Source organism: Heteronotia binoei, chromosome 1, assembly GCF_032191835.1.
Source record: "Heteronotia binoei isolate CCM8104 ecotype False Entrance Well chromosome 1, APGP_CSIRO_Hbin_v1, whole genome shotgun sequence".
Taxonomy (NCBI): domain Eukaryota; kingdom Metazoa; phylum Chordata; class Lepidosauria; order Squamata; family Gekkonidae; genus Heteronotia; species Heteronotia binoei.
The window spans coordinates 33,487,355-33,508,653 of record NC_083223.1 but is presented as its reverse complement, the minus strand read 5'-3'; the positions used below and the strand labels follow the sequence as shown (position 1 = coordinate 33,508,653).

The 21,299-nt window shown below is 43.3% G+C and overlaps 1 protein-coding gene across 2 annotated transcripts in view; it reads left to right on the top strand.

Moving 5' to 3' along the window:
* Positions 1 to 9,475: 9,475 nt before the first annotated feature.
* UBXN2A (UBX domain protein 2A) overlaps positions 9,476 to 21,299 on the top strand; it is a 28,892-nt gene continuing 17,068 nt past the window's right edge. Inside the window, exons 1-2 of one of the 2 annotated variants that reach the window (XM_060258078.1) lie at positions 9,476 to 9,665; positions 16,380 to 16,426. In XM_060258078.1, the coding sequence (XP_060114061.1) occupies positions 16,386 to 16,426 (41 nt within the window). In that variant the 5' untranslated portion in view covers positions 9,476 to 9,665; positions 16,380 to 16,385. Of the gene's footprint in view, positions 9,666 to 16,376; positions 16,427 to 21,299 lie in introns of both variants that reach the window. The other variant, XM_060258069.1, reaches the window with a different exon arrangement.

Here is a 21,299-nt window from a genome sequence, read left to right as displayed (position 1 = left end):
CTTGTACTGTAGGAAAGTCCACAAGATCACAGAAACAAATTATCTCTCTTTTTTTTTAAAAGCTACTCTGGTTTATATTAATGTACCATCCATATTTGTTTTATGAAATAGGAACTGAACATGGTGTAATGAAATGTGGCTGTATATCTGTGACAACTGCAATCTTGTTCTCACAGCTCGACTGATTGTCCTACGTAAAGATAGGTTTTTCCCCTGATGTGTGTATTCTAGTCATCTGTTTATAAAATTATTCATGTGATTTACAAATATGGAAATTGTAGTGAACCCCAGTAAAAATACAGAACATTAAATATGGTATTGCTAAGGAGGGGGGTAGTCATGTTTGTAAAGTCACCACATGACTTTTGCATCTGACTTTTCTGTACTGTATGCAGTAATAAATGAAAAGGGTGCATGACCTTGTCCAGATATTATCTTCTAACTGGTTACTGTGGAAACACCAAGTAACCTTCCACTGTTTTCTGCAAAACAAGTTACTCACTGGGTACATTTCACTCAAAGATGATTCAGAGATCTGTGAAGAGTGATTAAGGGGTGGAGAGTTACTTCTCAGGCTCCTTTGGGATTTGAGAGTCAGTCAGGGATTAACTATACTCAACCTTGGCCAAGTTTATCTGGATCCCTTGAGAACAACTGAACTATAGGTGAGGTAAAAGGAAGTGAAGGCCTTTTTGCACAGTCAGTGAAAGCATTTCCCAAATGCTCTTTAAAGTTTTTGTGTGGCATTCTCCTAAGTCCCTTTTCAATTACAGTAGTGTGATTTTATGTCCCAGGAAACGCAGACAGGAGAGGACAGGCTTCTCAATATCCATGCTTTTAAAAACATTGGCTGTACCTCCCCATGCAGGAAGGGAGGGGGTTAGGGTTGCCAGGTCCCCCCTGGCCACCAGCAGAGGAATAGGGGGTATGGTTGCCAGATCAAGACTGGGAAACTTCAGGAGATAAGGGGACTGAGCCAGGGGAGGACAATGCTATAGAGGCCACCCTCCAAAGCATTCATTGACTGCAAGGGAACTGATCTCTGCAGTGTGGAGATGAACTATAATTCCAGGGGATCCCCTGGTCCCACCTGGAGGCTGGCAATCCTAATGCCAGAGATCAAATTTAAAAGTTGAACGATAAAAATTCAAAGTGCACAAAATTTTTACATCCTTCAACCAATACTTCCCAATCCTAAATTTCTAACTGTTTCCAATTTGAATTTGCTGTTTGATTTAGGAAGCAATTAGGATTGTCAGGTCTGTGTTGGAAAATACCTGGAGACTTTGGGGGTAGATCTGGGAGAGGGTGGGTTTGGGAGGGGAGGGGCCTCAGCATGATACAAAGCCACTGAGTCCACCCTTCAAAGTAGCCATTTTCTCCAGGGGAGCTGATCTCCGCCAGCTGGAGAGCAGTTGCAAAAGCGGGAGATTTCCAGGCCCCACTGAAAGATGGCAACCCTATAAGCAATTCTAAGTAGGTCTACTCAAAGTAAGCCCTATTTTAGGTACTCTTAAAGTATTGTTAAGATTGCAATCTCAGTCAACTCAGGTTGCAATCCTGTGCACACGTACTTGGGAGTAAAATCCACTGGTAGGGATGTCAGCTCTGGGTTGGGAAACTCCAGAAGATTTTGGGAGTGGAACCTGGGTATGATGCCACTGAGCCCACCCTCAAATGCAACCATTTTCTCCAGGGGAACTGATCTCTGTCATTTGGAAATCTGTTGTAATCCCTGATGATTACCAGGCCCCGCCTGGAAGTTAGCAACCCTACCCACTGGATTCAGAGTGACTTAGTTGTAAGCAAACATTCACAGGGTTGGGATATTGGGAACCAGGGGTAATGAATTGGTTGAATGCAAATGTGTAATTTTATTATATGGCCTCAAGGTAAATGCAGACAGGTGGAAAGATAAATCTCCTCTCCTCTATTTTCATTTTACACATATGACTTTAAACATGTTTCAGTCTTGTTCCTAGTATTAGTGCATGTGTGAAATAAACAAAAAGGCAGTTTTAAATGTGCTTGTATTCATTTTGTGAACTGACTGATGACGAGACAGGTTGGCTTTCAGTTGCATTTCAGCCATTCTGCATTTTACGATGTGACTTGGGTACTGGGTAAAGTAAAAATTGTTTTGTCTGTCACGAATTCCAGAGTAACCAAGTTACTTTCTCTGTATGTATACATGTGTGTGTGGGTCTCTCTCTCACACACACAAGAGATTTGTGGCACTATACAAACTAACAGACCTATTATGGAATAAGCTTTTGTGGACTCCAGGCTATAAAAACTTATGTCATTAAAGCTTAGTGGGCTGCAACAGAAGGAGAAAGTGGGTACATCCAATTCCATTAAGTCTATTCCACAAGCAGATCTTATTCTCAACAGTCAGTATCCTGTTTTGTACATTTACTGGGAAAAGAAGCCCCCCCCCCCCCCAAAAGACCATGAAAAGCCATATTTTAGGGATGTTCGGAGAAGGGATGGTCCAGCATCCATTTTTGCCAGCACAACTTTGCACCTGTTTGGGGAGGCATTCCCATGCTGAAAACATTTTGGGAGCTGCCTAACTGCCTGCCACCATGGCCCTGGGGACACCCACATCTACACCAGCAGCAGAGTTTGTGCTGTTGCTCCATGGTATGCAGCTGCGGTGCTACTGAGCCAGTGAAAATCTGTGGCCCAGTGCAACTAGTGCCCTAAGCCACCATAAACTGCCCTTACTCCAGCATAACTCCATGTTATGCCAGCATGGGGTCAGTCAGCTCCCTATTCTAATCCCTCAGGTTTGTTCTGTAAATCAGGCAGTGACATCTTCAAAGTGGCAAGAAAGTGTCATGTTGAGGATACATACATTATTTTTAAAATGTAGATGCTGGTATTTGTGATGATAAAGCTCTCAAGGCAGTTTTCAGTAAAAACATACAATCTGTCATACAAAACCTTCCCAAAAAAATCTAAGAAGATTGACAAATGAATAAAAGAGCACCGGAGACATTCCTGTTAGTTATACACTAACTTCTTCTTCTATAGGGCTTCTTCTTTCCAGCGCTGTCTCTGATACTCTGTTGATTAATTAATTTTGTCAGATTTTTGGAAAGTTCATCCTGGCCAACATGTGTGTGTGTGTATATATATATTATGCACACCTATATATATAAATATATATATTTATCACTGTACTCATAGAATTGTTTTATCAGAACCGAGAAAGAACATGTTCAGAGACATAAACCTAGTGTTTACTCAAGGCATACAAACACCACTACCACTGTTAATGTGAGCTGCATCGGTGCACTCTCTCTGATTGCAGTTCCAGCAAACTGCTATATATTAAAGACTGTGAACAGTGGCACATACAGTCTCACACCACTGAGATTTTCCAGACTAGCTTTGCAGGTGTAACAAATCATCCTGAGGTAGGTGGCTGGTATTTGGCTCAAATTATTATTATTATTATTTTCATAGTTGCAGTTGTCTTTCCCCCCCTTCATTTCCAGGGTATGGATTCAAGCTCAACGCCTCCTGATATTTTCAGTGTGAAACATTGCAAATGTACACATAACAAAGGCTAATAGGCAGCTTGGCATCAGTATGAGCAGAAAAGGGACATCCACACCCCTTCAGCCCGGTGTCTCTTGCATGAGTCGTGTCATAGAATTTTCAAGATACATCATGTTTTGTCAAGGATGGTTCGATCACAAGGGCTTTTTGAACTATTTTTGTGGAATCTAAAGGTGGGGAGAATATTTATCTATGTATTTATTAGATTTTTTTAGTTGCTGCACACCCAAAAGGTCTCACGGTGACCTACAGTGTTAAAACCAATAAAGTAAAAACAACATAAAAACAAAATTATAAAATATTAGCATTAAAATATTGAAATATAACTTATCAAATATTATAATTGAATGATAAAATATGATAATGATGATATAAAAATGATATTGACAGGAATAGTAATAGTATGCTTATCAACTGACAAAATACCTTTTTGACAAATCTAGATAGGTTTGACCAGGCTGATCTGGCCACACGGATCCATGCCATGGACTGCCTCTTCTGATATGCCCCACTGCCATAGCTGTGCTCATCTTTCTGGAACTGGATGGAAAAGCGAGGCAGAGATGTGCATCATATTTATCTCTGGTGTTGCAATGCATGGAGGACAAGGTAAAACCTTCACATACCTGAAAAGTCTAATAGCCACAGGTAGGACAGAAATCCTTCTACCATATTTTCTGGAACCTGCCTTCCAAAAACAATTACAAACTTCATAGTACTGTGCCTTCCCAAATTAATTTCACCCAGTCAGCTCAGAAAAATATAATGGCTGGTAATATATAAGGCCATGAGAAGTCCAGGAAGACCAACGGGGTCAGACTCCCCCTACCAGTTGACTGGTGTACAATAGATCATCCATCAGGGCTTATCCATGCCTATAATGAGTGAAGTGTTTGGTGTGACTATATTACTTCACTCTATGGGTGGGGCATATAACTTTTGAATGTTGACAAATAATAACTACTTGTCAATTGAAAAGTGGCATTTGAGAGAAAGGTTCTAGCCCAGCGTTTTGCTTGTCTAGGACATTTTTCACATGGGGGAGCATTCAAAAATATGACTGTCAACTTAAGTGTCACATCCATTCCACCAAGTCAGCATTCTACCATGTTATTGTACAACAAACCCATCTTACACCTCAAGTCCTTAGAAGTACTATTGGCTTTTGAGAAAACATTAATAGGAAAAGGCTGCAAATTTTTATGACAAATTTACCCATTAAATCAAATATAATTTGCAGTCCTAGTAATTACATAGTTATATGTACCCACAGGTTGGCTGATGGAACAGGAATTCTGTTGGGAGCTGAAAATCACATGACCATATTCAGGTTTTGCATACTCTAGATTCTCCTCCTTACAACAGTCCCCATTCCACAGGCCTTTTCTCTAGGGAATCCCATGACTCCCAGCATAGACTTATTTGGTGGTCATTTTCACAGGCAGAAAACATGACTGCATCCAACCACCTGTTTCAGTCATTTATTCTCTCTCCATGTCCTGTGTATTTTTTTAATGTTCACACACGCATAGACAAATTAGTCTCTAATTAGCTGAAATACTGAAATCAAATAATGGCATATAGCATCCTTTGAAATGATACAAGCAAGAGTTTGAATGTTTTGGCCCAGGGTTATTTTTCTTTTTGTTTGTACCCTTCCCACCGCTTTGCAAATTGGAGTTCCAACCCCTAGACTGTAGATGGCTTTTTTCTCTCTCCGCAAAGACCAGACAGATAATCCTTTGAGTTATGTCAACACAAGGTGCTAATTGGTCCCTCAGCATCAATGACAAGCATTTATTTCCCTAGAGCACTCTGCATGCGATTACCTTTTCCAGCTCTAGAACTGGCTCAAACAATCTGCAATAAACAGTTCACAGGGAAATGAGTTCTTGGCCTATATTAATTGCATATATTGTGGAAAACATCTGACAGAGGACATTGCTCATTGTGAGGTATGCCACATTGCATAGTCAAACTGAACAATGGTGAGGAATAATACCCTACCTCAAACACATAAATATTGGGAAATCCATTTAAGAGGAACCTTTGCAAGCAGGGTAACATTGAAAAGATGTGTTAATATTCTTATGGTGCAGTTCTAACCCTGTTTAGGATTTCACTGTTAAAGTCTGATTTGCACTTCATGTATTACATTCCTATTGCACATTTTAAATATGTTGTTGTAACTCACTTGAAGCATCCAGATGAGAGAGAAGTTTTAAAAACTGAAAAGAATTGGCTTATATTACTTCAAAGGTAGTATAATATACTGGAAATCTCAAAGCATGGGATTCTTCCACTGTTGTATATGAATAACACAATTCTAATATACACAAATTTAATATGTCATTCATAAAAACAAATGAATTCTTCTCCAAAGCTCTTTTGTCTTGGCAAAACCGAGCAGCCTGATTGGTTGGGACTGAGTGAGACTGTGGTGCAACCTTTGGTCCATCAAACTATCAATCAAGAGTACTTGCATGCCATTGGTTGAATCTGCTTCTCTCTCCTGCCTGAGAGGCTGTTGCTAGTCAGCAGACCTGATTCTATCAGTAAAAGGTGATCATCCTTAGTTCTGGCAGTTACTGGCTCTCCCTATTCTCCCATTGACTGAAGAAGAAGAAGATATTGGATTTATATCCCACCCTCCACTCCGAAGAGTCTCAGAGCGGCTCACAATCTCCCTTGCCTTCCTCCCCCACAACAGTCACCCTGTGAGGTGGGTGGGGCTGGAGAGGGCTCTCACAGCAGCTGCCCTTTCAAGGACAACCTCTGCCAGAGCTATGGCTGACCCAAGGCCATGCTAGCAGGTGCAAGTGGAGCCACCTGTTGCACTGATTCGCAGAGGAAAGAAAGAAACCCTTCCCACAATTGGCTGAGGGAGGAGGAGGGACACAGTCAGAGAAAGGCTTCCCTTAACTGGCTGAGGACTCCTCCATATCCTCCTCTGGAAAGGGGGAAATGGATCCTGTGGCAACAGACCAGATACAGAGAGAGATACGGAGAGAAAACAAGACACAGAGAGAGATTGAAGTCCTCTGTTTAAAACCAACACCATTATTGAGAGAGAGCTTTGGTTGAAAGGTATTGCTAAAGGCTTCTAAGGGAGAACTCATTGGGGCCCATCATGACTATGCCTGCCAGTTCCAAGTTGGTGGGAAATTCCTGGAGATTCTGTGGTGGAGTTTGAGGAGGGCATAGGAGTTAGGGCTTCAGAGTGGGGCTTGCCAGACCCAGGTTCTTGCTGTGGAAGCTGACTAGGTGGCATTAGACCAGACTTCCAGCCTAACCTGCTTCACAGATCAAAGGGGGGGAGAGGAGAATGACGTAAACTGCTTTGATGTCCACCCCACAGTGGAGAAAGACTGTCCCTTGCCTATGTAGAGGCTGCAGGGAGGGGGAAGGCAATGAAAACTTTAAGTCAGAGGAGCAGATATAGGGAAGGAGATAGGGTTGCCAACTCCATTAGGAAATTCCTGGAGATTTAAGGGGTGGAGCCTAGAGAGGGTGGGATTTGAGGAGGGGTGGGACCTCAGACAGGTACAATGCCATTTCCTCCTGGGGGATCACTCTTGCCAATCTCCAGGTGAGAGCTGGAGATCACTCAGAATTACAACTGCTCTCCAGATGGCAGGGATCAGCTCCCCTTGAAGTGGGGGGAGTGAATGCCTTCACTTGGGTGGGTGGGAAGACAACAAGGGTGGGGAGGCACTCACCCAGAGCTTCCTTCTAGAACCCATTGTATTTTTTCTCCACAACAGGCCTTATTCGACACACATTAGAATTAGATAATTTATAAATTCTAAATTGTCAATTCTAATTTGTACGAATCTGCTGCAGAATCAGATGCAGAATTAAGCCTGCCTCTTTTTGCAGGATTCAGTTATGATCGATCCATTTGTGTCCTAAAGCAATAGTCTTCAGTTGTTGGAATACAAGCTACGCACATTCCAGCCATTATAGAATTAACTGTTTGTTTAACTGAAAGAGGAAATGATGTATTGTAACTTAAACTCAATTGTGAGCTGAGTCTTCTTTACCCGTGAAAGATGTAAACACAACATTGGTCAGAAAGGATGTTAGGTGTGAAATGCTTTGATCTTGTATGCAAGCTGAATTGCTCTTCTTCCTGGTGAAATGCTCTTTGGAAAGAACTGTTAGACAAAGGTTTTGTTATAATGTAGCCATGTAGAGGACAGACATAGTTAGACTAGCTGGTATGTTAAATTGTTTTTCTTTCTTATCCCAAGTACCCTAGCCTGATGTTTTCTAGTAAACTTTACTTCTTTTGATAAGCTTAAGCCTCGACTCCAATTATTGCCACTCCAAGCCTCTGAATTCAATGTGTATTTCCCATCATCAGTCCACTGTCAGGACTTCCAGGTAAGTTGCAAAGTCCCTCCTGCAGGTCAAGAATCCCTACAAAGCTGCTGCCATCTAAGCAGAGCTGTCCCTGGTTCGCTCCTGTATGGAAAACCACCAAGGAAAGCCAGGGTTGGTGTGCAAAGGCAGGCAATGGAAACCCTCCTTTGTTCAACCTACAGGACAGGGATGGCCAAACTCACTTAACGTAAGAGCCACATGGAATAAACATCAGATGCCTGAGAGCTGCAAGACATGAACGTCAGATGTTTGAAAGCCAGGAGGGAGGCAGGCAAGCAGATAGATGAGGGAGGGACAGGTGGAAATAAAGCTTGGCTTGGGCAAGTGATTTAAAGAGAGAAATGCCTTCTCCAAGCTGGCCACTGGGGGCTTCAAGAGCCACACAATATGTGTGAAAGAACCACACGTGGCTCCCGAACCACAGTTTGGCCACCCCTGCTACAGGGTCACCATAAGTTGGCTGTTACTTGGTAGCACTTTCCACCCCCTTAGAAGGTGACCAGTTTTCTTGCCTGTCTTTGTTCTCATGCTGAGAGGAACAGCAGGATGGAGAGACAAGAACACAGCAATCCTAAGCAGGTCCACTCAGAAGTAAGTCTCCTTTTATTGGGGGGGGGGGGGTTGTCTCAGGAATGCAGTCAAGGTCAGCCATTCAGTGGTGGAGAGGATTTTTCCATGGCGCAGCCCTCCCTGCACCTCCTGGGGCTATGTGACCAATCCCCGTTTCTTTTGGTCTGCTGCGGGTGGCAGGTGAGTTCATAACCTCAGCTGCCTTTCTTTCTGAAACATGACTCAGTGCTGGCACATCATGGCTCAGGTGCTTGAAGCTCATTAGATCCCATTCCAACCAGGTCTCGAAAGGCTGAGGATCATCACCATCCTGCAAGAAAGAAAGGTATGGAAATGGTTTCATTCAATAAACCAACAGACTTATTTAGGAATCCGGGGGGGGGGGGGGAGGGAGGGATTTCTAGGCGTGTTGAATTGAGAATAATGCTAAAGGTGGGATCGGCTGTTATTCTGCTTTACAACAAGATCTCGACCAATTTCTCACTAGATCTTTAATCCTGGTTTAACTCTGTCCCCAAACTGACATTCTACACTAGACTCAGAGAAACCAACTCTGTGACTCTATGATTTTAGGGTAGAATGTCAGCCTGGGGACAGGGATAAACCAGGGTTAAAGGTCTAGTGCGAAATTGGTCCTCGACTCAAAAGTGTCGGGTGGACGGGACTTGCTCCTGTGTCAAAGACTACAGATCCAGCCCAATGAAAACGAGTCTGCAGAGGACGGAGGCGCACCCTCAAAGACTAACAACACTCCCGGCCCAGCTTAGGCTGGAAGAAATGTGATAAATCTTGAAGGGGGTCCCTGGAGGCTGCACCAGCCAACCGTCTGGGATGATCCTGGGAGGGAGGGAGGAAATGCGGCTGCCGGCCGTCCTGCCTCTTGCTGGGCGACCCCTCCGCGAGCTATTTACAGCCGAGCTCGCCGACGGCCTCCTGCCTGCCCCTGCTCCTCCCCCACCAGCTTGTGGGCGGAAGGGGCGTCGCTTGTGGCTGCCGCCGGGGCTGGAGGCGTGTGCGCGCTGGGTCGCCGGCGCTTGGAACGCAGCAGCTTGGCCGGAGCACATTGCAGCGCCGCGGCTCAGTGCCGCCGCCGCCCTCTCCCGGGATCTGGCTTCTCCGCAGTCTGCAGCGGGGGGCAGGTGGGCAGAACTGGGGAAAGGGGGACGAGAACGGACCGAAGCGGGGTGCGGCGCAGCCGTTGGGGTCAGTCGGTGGCGTGGCGCCGGAGCCCTTGGGCGCCCGGTGAGGGGCATGACTTGGCACTTCTCCGCGAGGACCGCGAGGGAGGGCCACCGGGGAAGGTCGGCAACCGGGCTCCTGTCGACGCCTGCCGGGGGAGGCTGTGGGTGTGCCTTCTGGGGGCTGAAGTTGGTCGAAGTTTATAACGGGCGCTGCCTTCGATCAGAACCGCTTCTCCCTGCGGGCGGGTTGGAGACTGCGTCCTGATCCGAAACATGTCTGTTTGGGGACTGCGCCGGCCGGCTACTCTCTAGCAAACGCGCCTAGGAGTTGCGCTACCAAAATTAGGCTCGAGGTTAGAACAGATGGGGACGCAAATCTTGTCCGTCGCTCAGTTGAACGCCTGCAGGTTTTTTATCTGGAAGCCAGAGCCCTCACTGGCTCGTTTTGCGCCTCAGGCAAGAATATAAAATTGCGCCCCCTATACTTTCGTAGTCGTTATTTCGGTGAAAAGATAAGTACATAAAAAATAGGAGTGATGGTAACACCGTGTGTTTAGTTTAGGCATGATGTGTTTTTTCTGTCTTGTTCCTCAGCTTTATGCCCGGGAGGCATTGCTGTTGTTACAGTTGTTACAGCGCTGATGAAGGCCAGGCTGCACTAGAGGTCTTGGAGGGTCTTGCTTAGATTTTGAACACAGTAGACGCATTAAGGGCCTTCTTTCTCTCTGGTTCACACACTCTCTCAGTTTTGAAGAAGATTCTTTGTGCAAAAATGTTCATTCTTCCTCAGTGGTGCGCATTATTGCCTTTCTGTGGTAAAGATGTTGACTATTTCCAAGCATTTTAATGCACTATATTATATAGCTGGGAAAAGTTCTCTCTCTCTCTCTCTCTCTCATGTACAAACACTGCTCCTTGTGAGAGCAGCATTGAAGGTAGCTGCCGAAGAGTCACAGGGACTCAATAAACAAAGTTTATTACATATTATATTGACTGTTGCTTGTGATGTGCTGCTCACTGATCATTGCAAATCCTTATAGCTGCACCATTTTTCAAAGTCTTTAGAAGCTCTGAGATCCAATGTGGTCTAGCAGTTGGACCACTATCTGTAAGATGCAAGCCAGATCAGCCATTTTGCCATGGAAGCTTACTGGGTGACCTTGGCCTAGACACCCCCACTCAGCCTGACCTGCCTCAAAGGGTTGCTAGGAGGATACAGGGGCAGAAGATAGATTAGTGTTGTAAACTGCTTTGGGTCCCCATCAGGGAGATAATAGTAATGATTAAGAGCTGGCAAGTCACAGCTGATTTATGGCAACCCCTTGAAGTTCCCAGGCAAGAGATGAGCAGAGGTGGTTTGTCATTCCTTTCCTCTGCATAGCAACCTTTGTTTTCTTTGGTGGTCTCCCATCCATGGTTGACCCTGCTTAGCTTCAGAGCTCTGATGAGTTTGGGCTAGGCTTGGGGGGAGCAAAACAGGCTAGAAATACCGAAGTAAATATGTGCTGGACAAATTTAGTGTGAGGATAAGTGCGTTCCACTATCAATGTGCAAGGCTGAGCCTGACCTGTGAATCTTGTAGTTGGTCATTTCATTCTGTAAGATACACATTCTCTCTGCTGATCTGAGATTGCAACTCCGTCCTACAGAACGTTCATTTGGAAGTAAACTCATGGAATTCAGCATGGTTCATTCCCAAGTAAATTCATCTGGGATTGTGCTGCCAGATTTGCAATCAGGGTTAGAATGGATTGGAGCATATACCGCTGTCTCAGCCCCCCCCCCCCCTGGTATTTGAATAAGATGATTGATAGTACTGCTGTCTTATATTATTGTCATAAGAATTACAGATATTATGCATTCAAAGTGCCCTGATCATTCAAATACTATATACATTAAAATATCACTTCAAAAACATTTCATACTGGCAAGGAGCAGGGGGGAAAGCCAAGTCTCCACATCGGTCCTTTGCTGTTTTGTGACTCTTTTTAATTGGAGTGTTTACTTGTTTTTACATTTTTTCCAATGCTGCTTCTGCCATGTGTGGGAGTTTATGTCTAGAACCATTTCTCAGTCAGGGAAGGGCCACTGGACAAGAGCCCCCTGAAGCAAGTTGATTCCTCTGCTGACTTACAGGTGCTCTTCCGCATTTTAAAGGGATTTGCTAAGAGGGTCATCTGTGACTGTAGATGGCTTTGATGGACTGGTTGGCAGGCAATAAGTTGTAAGAGATGGGTGACAGAGCACTTCGCCCTTTTTTTCTCTGTCAACTGTTGCCCCCCCCCCCACCATTTACCGATGATTCATCCTTGTCAAGGTAGTAGCAAAAATGACAAGATGCAGGAGTTGCTTAGCATTTGAGTTGTACTATGGCTTGCATTCTTGCTCAAGTCACCATGATGGAAACAAAAAAAGCTGGAAACAAGCATTTCCAACCCTTGTCCAGTAGATCAGACATCGCCTATGTGCCACTAAGGCAGGGGTGGCAAACTTACTTAATGTAAGAGCCACACAGAATAAACATCAGATGTTTGAGAGCCACAAGGCATGAATGTCAGATGTTTGAGGAAGGAAGGAAAATAGATGGGGAGGGAGGAGGGGAGAGAGGTGGAAAGAAAGCAACTTTAAATGCATTCTCCAAGCCACTAATTGGCTTGGCTTGGTAAAGTGATGTAGAGACAAATGCCTTCTCCAAGGCATTTGACAGGGTATTGGGGGCTTTGAGAGCCACACAATAAATGTGAAAGAGCCACATGTGACTCCCAAGCCACAGTTTGGCCACTGTGCACTAAGGTTTCTGAATACCCTCACAATTTTCCAACCTAATATATACTATCTCCATCATCCATAGCCTTCTGCCAGTTACAGACACCAAACAGATCTTGATGTGTTTATTGAACAGTAGCAGCTGCTGGCCAGAAAGTGGGAGCACTCACTGCATTTGTATGAGTTCTTACATACATTTGTTTGTTTATTTAGTTATTTATATCCCACTTTCTCCCCAGTAGAGACCTAAAGTGTCTTACAATATCACTCTTCCTCCTCTATTTTATGACCACAACAAAAACTCTGTGATGTAGAACAGCTAGACTCAAGTCCAGTACTACATTTTTCAAGCTGGAAACAGCCATTTCGAACCATTGTCCAGTAGATCAGACATCACCTATGTTCCACTAAGAGATTTTCAAGGTGTAAGGGTTCAAGAATCGAAATTCTCTTCATCTTTGTCAGAGCTTTGACTCTGAAAGCTCATGACCTGAAAAAGATGCTACTGGAGTCAAATCTAGCTGTTCTACTACAGACCATCAGTGGTCGCTAGTTAACCTGGAAAAGAGGAAGTGACTAAGGGTCACTTTGCAAGATTCCTCTGCAGAACAGAGGATTTGAACCTGCCTCTACTTATCCTCTCTTACCGACAGTCAAACTACGACGCTACACCAGCTCTTTGTGGCCTCAATAGAATTTGACAAGCTTACTGCTAGTTGGATGTTGAGATAAATTGGTTGGTGGAGGCTCAGAGAGAGTATCGTTTGCCAAAGGCCTCCCAGTTAATATATTCAGTCCAAGGATTTCCGGAGTCGGCATTTTTCAAGCATTAGTAACCCAAGGAAACAGGACACACAGTGAAAATTATGCAGCTTGCATTGGCCTGGCTAACATCTACAACTGAAAATGTTATGACTTGCCAGTAGTCCTAAACTGGTTTATTTTAATTACTTAAGAGAAGGAGTTTGACCATTTGCTTCTTAATTTTCTTAAATTACTTGGTACATTCCTCCCACCTCTCTTTTTCTCAGAGCTAAAATCATGATTGCTTCTAAAAACTAGAACAAACAGGTACCTGCTTCTGTTAATGACTGTGCAAAGGTAATTATATCTTCAAAAAATACAATCTAGTTCAAATTGATACTCCACAGCAAATGCAAAAGATGAGCTAGAAAGGTGAACTGACATTGAAAAATCCAGCCACAGGAAAAATTCAGTTAAGCCGGTAAACAAAGCATCAGTTTGTTTTGTGCTGAGAATTTTAAGAATCATAGAAGATAGCAGAGTCTCATAGATAGCTTGGTTAGGTATCTGTAATTCAGTCTGCCTTTTTTCAAACCATTTAAACTCAGTTTGGTGATGGTGGATTGCTTGTTTGTTTGTTTGTTTTTAATAGCCAAGCTTCTTAGAGGAGGTAGCTAGCTTATTTTAGGTGGTTGTGGTGAGTTTTATTTGATTTGGGAGCTTCTGTTAAACCTTACTGGGTATTTTCTGTCTGTCACCTCTAAAGTATGCCATTGCTGCAGAGCCCATTTGCATATTTCTTTTGGCCTAAAGCCTGGTGGGGCCATAGGAAGGAAAATAGCCTTGAGTCACAGTTCTGGTGACCTATTCCTGGAATGCTGTTAAAGCACCTGAGCATCCAAGTATCTAATCTGGAAGGGTGACTGTGGCTCTGACTGCATGTATATTAGTCACACATTTAAATCAAGAATGTTTTTGTTTTGCTGATTTTAAAAGCCTGTATTTTTTAAGGACTTTAATTCCTCTAAGAGTGAAACAACTAATGCTTTAATGTGTATCAACCGTAAGCAAAGCAGACCTGATTGTTCATCTGTACAGTAGCTGCCCATTGGCACGTCATCAGTGCATGTGTCCACTCTTGTTTGGTGGACAGCAAGTCCTGCAGTTTTGGTGTATGTAGAATGAAGACTGTTCATGTCTATGTTTTGACTTCTAGTGCCAATGAATGTGAGTCATGTTCAGATCCCAGTTATGTCTTCCGTCAAGCATGTGGTTAATAGCCATTTTGGTCCAAAAATAAAAGCCAAAAAGCAACAAACGCTATCCATGTACCCTTTATTAGGACCAGCGCAGTGACAGATTTGTTCTGTATCATTGGGTTGGTCCTAATAAAAGATATTACATAGATTTTGTTCTTGGCTTTTTGGATTTTGCCTGAAGCAAGCCTACCAAGTCCATAGCTAAGTTATTGTCTCTGTTATCTTGCCCACCATCTGCAATAGGGAAGATGGTTAATACTGAAAAAATGTGAATCACTTTGATATCTTTAAAGTGCTCAATAAATGCCAGCTTTATTTATATTTCTCGGGTTGTTGTGTGTCCAATATAACCTGCCAGTTCAGCTCTGCACAAAGATATTGTGCTGATGGATTCCCACTGGAAAAAAATAGCTTTGTTTTGACCAAGTATTCGGAAAGTTACTTCCAGTGATTCTTAGAACTACTCTATGCCACTCCCCAGAAGTGACATAGTGGCGTAGCCAACATCACCATTAAACAAAAATTCTCCTGACACTGCTCTGAGTGGCCGTGAGCAACTAGGCTACTGGTGCGGGGTTGCCTGCCATTGTGGGTGGCCTGGCAGCCCGGCCAGCATGGCAAACAGCCAGTCCTGTTTTTTCTCCAGAACCTCTTCTGTTCTTCTAAACCTCTTCTGTTCTTCTGAAGATGGTGTTTCAGGAGAACAGAAGAGGTATCATTTTGGCATTTGCAGGAAGTGCACATTCAGTCCCCATTGCAGAAGGCTGTTTGGCTTTTTCTGCCCTGGTGGAACAGGCTCTCACCTGAGATCAGAGCCCTGTGGGACCTATTGCTGTTCTTCCAGGCCTTCAGTTGAGGCAGCAGACACCCAATTATTTGGCCTTCTTTGCTGATGTTGCTAGCTGCACTCTGCCCACATAAATTTAGATCTTATTGTTTTGATTGTTGCCTAGATGCTTTCAGTGATTTGGATCATAATTTTTATTATCTTCTGCACTTTTTAATTGTTTTAATTATTTATATTAATATAACTGTTTTAATGGTTTTGTAAAAATGTAGTCTGTGGCCTGCCCTGAGCCTGCTTGTGGGGAGGATGGGATACAAATAAAAATAAATAAATAACCCTCTCAGTATTTTGTGATTGGCCCCAACACACCATTCTCAAGGAAAGCTTCATGCATCTGCCTTCACACTGCAGCCCTAGTCTAAATTGTGCCCACTTGTGCCTGAGAATCAGGTTTGGTGTAGTGGTTAAGTGCACAGACTCTTATCTGGGAGAACCGGGTTTGATTCCCCTCCCTCCACATGCACCTGCTGATGTGACCTTGAGTCAGTCAAGTTCTCAAAGAGCTGTTCCTCTCAAGAGCAGTTTCTGTTAGAGCTCTCTCAGCTCCACCTACCTTACATGATGTCTGTTGTGGGGAGGGGGAGGGGAAGGGAAAGGAGATTGTAAGCTGCTTTGAGACTTCTTCAGGTAGTGAAGAGTGGGGTATAAATCTAATCTCCTCCTCCTCCTCCTCCTTCTTTAAAATATAGACAAGCTTCAGCCATGGAATTCCCAGATAGGGTTGCCAAGTCTGCTTTGGAAAATACCTGGAGACTTTAGGGGTGGAGCCAGGACAGAGTGGGGTTTGGGGAAGGGAGGGGCCTCAGCATTGTACAATGCCATGGAGTCCACCCTTTAAAGCTGCCATTTTCTCCAAAGGCGCTGATCTCTGCCAGCTGGAGATCAATTATAAAAGCAGGAGAGCTCCAGGCTCCACCTGGAGGCTGGCAACCCTGCCCAGGGTCTTGTCCTGTTTGGCCTTGAGAGCAAATACCTGAATGGAAGCCTTGACTTCCTGTTACTGAAAATGCTATTTGGTGTTATAATCATCCTTCTCCTCTTCTCCTTATTAAGCAGAGCAGGATGCAAGAAGTGAACAAGATTGGAAGCGTGAAACAAGAATGGTAAGTGGTAAATCTTTTTCTTTAATTGCTTTTTCTGCTTGCATGGGTTTTGTTGTATTTATTCTATGGAATATGCAAAATGTATCTTAAAATGTTGTAAATAAAATACATCTGATTGCAAAAGTAACATTTTTGTTGCTGTACATTTACTCGCTATTGCAGTTGGCCTTGGATAAAATCTCGATGCTTATTTCAAGGGGAAGTCTCCAGCAACTTCTAATTGCAATCAGTATATAATATAATATAATACTTTTATGATGATATACAGCACACACTCTGTGAAAGCACTGGGGAGCAATGCACCAAGTCAGAGTGGCAGATCTGGTGGTTTGAGAGCATGGCACAGCTGTGGTTTCTTTCCATTCAACTTAAGGAATTTGCATTTGAATGCCAGTCAGTTAACCGGTCAAATATTTCAAGAAGATTTTTTTTAAAAAATGCATTATGGTGTTCCCTGCTCGGAAGGGCAGGGGTGAGGGTTGCTTGCCTCTAGCCTGACAGTAGTCAGGGCAGAGTTTGCTGTTGAGCAGAGCTTCTCACAGTCGCCTCCTGCAATAAATGCCAGCATCTCCAAAACTGAAGGTATTGGCACAACAGCCATTAGAAACTGTGCTTAAATATAGTTCCTGCTACTCTACTCTATTTTTGCATTTAATGTAGTTGTTCTTAAAATATGCTTTATAGCCTCAGGCTGATTGATTCTCGTGTTCTAGGGTTCTTCCAGAGAAGAAAAGTTCCATGAATTGTTCCCAATTATAGAAACTGCATCACTGATTGTAAAAAGATGATCATTTCCCAGTGACAGCTAACTATTTTTGTTTTTCTGCTTAGTATATCAAATTGTAAATGATGAATTTGTTCTTGTAAACTTAATACTTTAACAGTTGGCTAGTCAGCTGATCAGAAGTTTATTTTTGTTAGGTCAAGTGGTCAGCCCTACCTGGGTCATCTGTCTGTCTCTCTTTCTCTCCGCCTCCCACCCCTCCCCAGGCTCCACACCCCAAATCTCCTTGTACTCCCAGCCCTGATATGGCACCCCTCCTCCCCCAGCCCTCACTTCCTTTTGCTGTAGCTGTGTCTTGAGAAAAGACCAGGCATTCAATGCAGTGCTTAGGAACCTTTACTGGGTCCTGGCTAGATGGCAGATGAATTGCTGAGATGGGCTGGCTGAATGGATAGTAATGATTGCAGAACTGGGTCTCTGTTTAGCTGATGGGGGGGGGGGCAAAGTTGTGTCCTGGACAGGAGTTGCTTGGTCAGTGGTGATTGAAGGAAGAAAAGGAAAGGGATGTGAAAAAGACCCTCTGAGGTCCTTTGGGCGGAGCAAAAGTTGTTTGTGATTTGGTCTATATTTGGAGACTTGTGGGCAAATCTAGAGAAATACCCAGAGGTTCTGCCCACCCAGTTGGCTTAAGTGGGGCGGGGTGCTAGCTCTGGCTTGGGAAATCCCTGGAGATGGGGGAGGGGAGAAGCTTGACAAAAAGTTATGCCACAGAGTCTGCCCTCTGAAGCTGCCATTTCCTCCAGAGGAACAATATAATATCAACAGGGCAAGGAAGTAAGTGAACCAATGAAAAGAACAAATAAACTCCCAAATACTTAGAGAACAGATACTATTGTAACCATAAGAGAAAATACATCACAAATTCAAAAATATATAACAAGTCACACAAGTCTGTTTCTCAGGTTTGTGAACAGAATAGAAGTTGTTTCTCTGGTTTGTAACTTGCTTTTTATTGGGTTTTTGCAGGGTCTTTTTTGTAGAAAAAGCCCAGCAGGAACTCATTTGCATATTAGGCCACTGTCAAGCATGTTATTTTTATGCATTACTGAATTCTTATTGCTTTTCCTTTACTCGCTCTTTCCTTTCCCATATCTGTATATCAAAGCTAAAAACTCCCTTTACTTTCTCACCTCCCTTTCCCGTTTCCCGCCTTTGAGTAGCAAATGTAGGAATGCAGTAACTTTAATGATAGAGAAGGAGGCGCCTCCCTTGAACAATTCCCATTCATTACTTATCAACAGTAACAAAGAATGCATGGGACCGAGGGAAGTTTTAACCAGGGAAGTTTTAACCGCAGAGATAGTAAGTTGCATAGTTACCATAGTTCACACATCCTTGTTATGTCTCCAAGCTGTCTTCCTTATGCTCTTTGATGAAATCCTTAAAACCCTACACTATAGTCAACTCTATCACTTTCAAGGTGTTCTACCGTGAAGCAACAATGGATTATCAATAAATTGAGACTTGGTATTCATCAACTGCTTGGTTATTTGAAACTCCCATGCTTGACAGCCACACCCTCTGATATCACCAGAAGTGACACTACCCGTTCAGTAGGTTACTTTCCTCATATTGATGCAAAACAGTACAGTGCCATCAGCTGCATTTCATGGACATGTGTTCTCACACAGCTCAATGAGAGACCTTGTTTTGCCCCCCCACCCCCATGGCCAGAGAGAGAGAGAGCCATGTGTGGCAGAGTGAACAGCAGCAGACCTAGCTTCTCCTGGGAGAGGGAGCTTGTGGGCAGCTTTGTGTCTCTCGCTCTCTTCACAAGCCCATTGGAGGCTGTAAGCACCAGAGAGGACAGAGCGCTCAGTCTGGGAGTGCATGACTGCCCTAGTAAGGGCATGTAGTAAGGGCCTTCACTCTGCCAGAGACCTTTCTTGAGATGGAGCCCTGGCCAAGCCAACTGGAACTGCCTTTTTGTGTGTTCCTGCTCAAAAAAGCCCAGGGTTTTTGTATATTTTGCTGAATATTGCTATGTATGTGATTACATGTTTTATACAGGACCACTTACCTGATTCCATAATTGGATGTTATTTTCATCTCTTAATAAAAGAATTTATCCAAAACGGTTGCTATCAAACCACCATAGAGATTTTCAAGAGATTCTCATATTGGAGTTGGAATTATTGACGTAGATGTTTTTGGGAATCAGCTGTGTACTACATTTTGCTGATGAAGACCTGTTGTATTACTACAGTTTCTGGGAAATCCTTGCCCATTGCTTGAAGTCAACTTAATGTGGGTTCTGTTTTCAGAAGATTTTCTTCACCTTGATTGTAATTTATTGAATTCCGTTTGGATTGATTATCTATTGGATACCTCGACTGATTTTCTATTGTGCAATTTGCTATATGTTTTTGTATTTGTGATTATTTTTTTCCTTATGATTACGATAGTATTTGTTCTCTAAGTATTTGGGGATCTCTTTGTTCTTTTCATAATTTCCTCCAGAGGAACTGATCTCCATAGTCTGAAGATCAGTTGTAATTCCAGGGGAACTGCAGTCGCCACCTGGAGTTTGGCAACTCTAGGGCAAAATGCCTTCTAGAAACATTAGCATTAGAATGACAGCATCATTACAGTTGTGGCCTAAAGCTGGTGGTACTGTTGGGCACAAACAGTCCTTGCTAAAGCAAGTTCTTCATCATTAATTGCTAGATGCATTATCAAAAAAACCCCCCTCTTTGTTCTATGCACAGTTTCAACATTGTTTTTCCCAGGCTAGTACATTTCCTGTTTCAGGGTTTCTCCATTCTTAAAGGACACAGCTGCAGGCAAAACCAAGTGTTTTGCCTTCTATGGTACCTGATCATTAAGCCTTCTCTTTTATTAAAGAGTTCTGAGGTATACTTACTGTTAAAGCACAAAACCACTCTCTGTTGAAGATATTTGTTCTGCAATTCCCCCCCCCCCCCCAAAAAAAATAATGATCCATTTGAGGGGTAAAAGGAGGATGTTAATTTCCTATATTCAATCCTTTTTCAATTGTTGGGAAGTGTTTTATTAGTGTTTATGTGCTTGTACAAATGCTTACATGCAAATATAAAAATCTGCTTGCATTTTTACTTATTGAAAGTTTTATGTTATATTATGAAATTATTTTAGCTTTCTTTCTTTAGGGAAGCTAAGGTAACACTTTAAGTAAGTGTTGTTATACTGGCCTCTTCTTTTGAGTGAATAGGCTGGAAATCCACAACTCAGCTACACAGGCCATAAGAGATCCTGGGTGGAGCTACATCTGGTGTGGTGTGGGAGCCAGTGTGGTATTGTGCTGTCAAGGCCAGTGCTGCCTTGGTGTGGTAGTGTAACCAAGCTGTACTGCAAGTGGTCTCAGCAGCTTCCTGAGTAACACGCACACGATAAAGCAAAATAAGGCTTTATTGAAGAAATTTAGAGAAAAAGATTTTAAAATCATATATAGTTCAGTAGCAGTAAAATGGCACAGATAAAACAAAGCTAACTAGTTATCTCTTATTAGAGTTCTAACACTGTGTACTTGAAACTCCCTGAGCATAATACAGATATCTTCTTGGTGTCAAGTCCCCAGCAGGCGATTCAGAGAATAGTCTTTTATTGACTTACTTACAGATCAGGCTCAAGACGGTTCTTGTGAAAACTGGCTTTGACTGGCAAATGTCCTCTACTTATACCTCATGTTTAGGACCGTTATATATTCAGACCCAAAGCACGAAGCAAGCGACCCCTCCCCCCTAGTTCTTTCCCAGTCCCACTGCAGGTGCACACATATCAGACAGAGACGGCGTTGGCTGTCTCTGAGATCAGGCAGAAGGAATGCTTCAGTTGCTACACAGATAGGAGCTGGCTAAGTGAGAAATGAAAGTAGCATTCTTGACATTTGGCAACACAGAGAAGGGTTCAAAGCAAGGAGCTAGCATGTTTCACTAACTACTTTTATAGCAGGCCATAACCTCTGGACTCCCTCAACCAATCCCTAGGAAGTATCCATGAAGTTTTCCCGGTGAGAGTGAATTTCTCCCCTTGACAGATCCACAGCTAAACTAAGTGAGCCTAATTAACAAGTATGGCTGAATGACCTTGATGAATATGGTGTGACTAGCA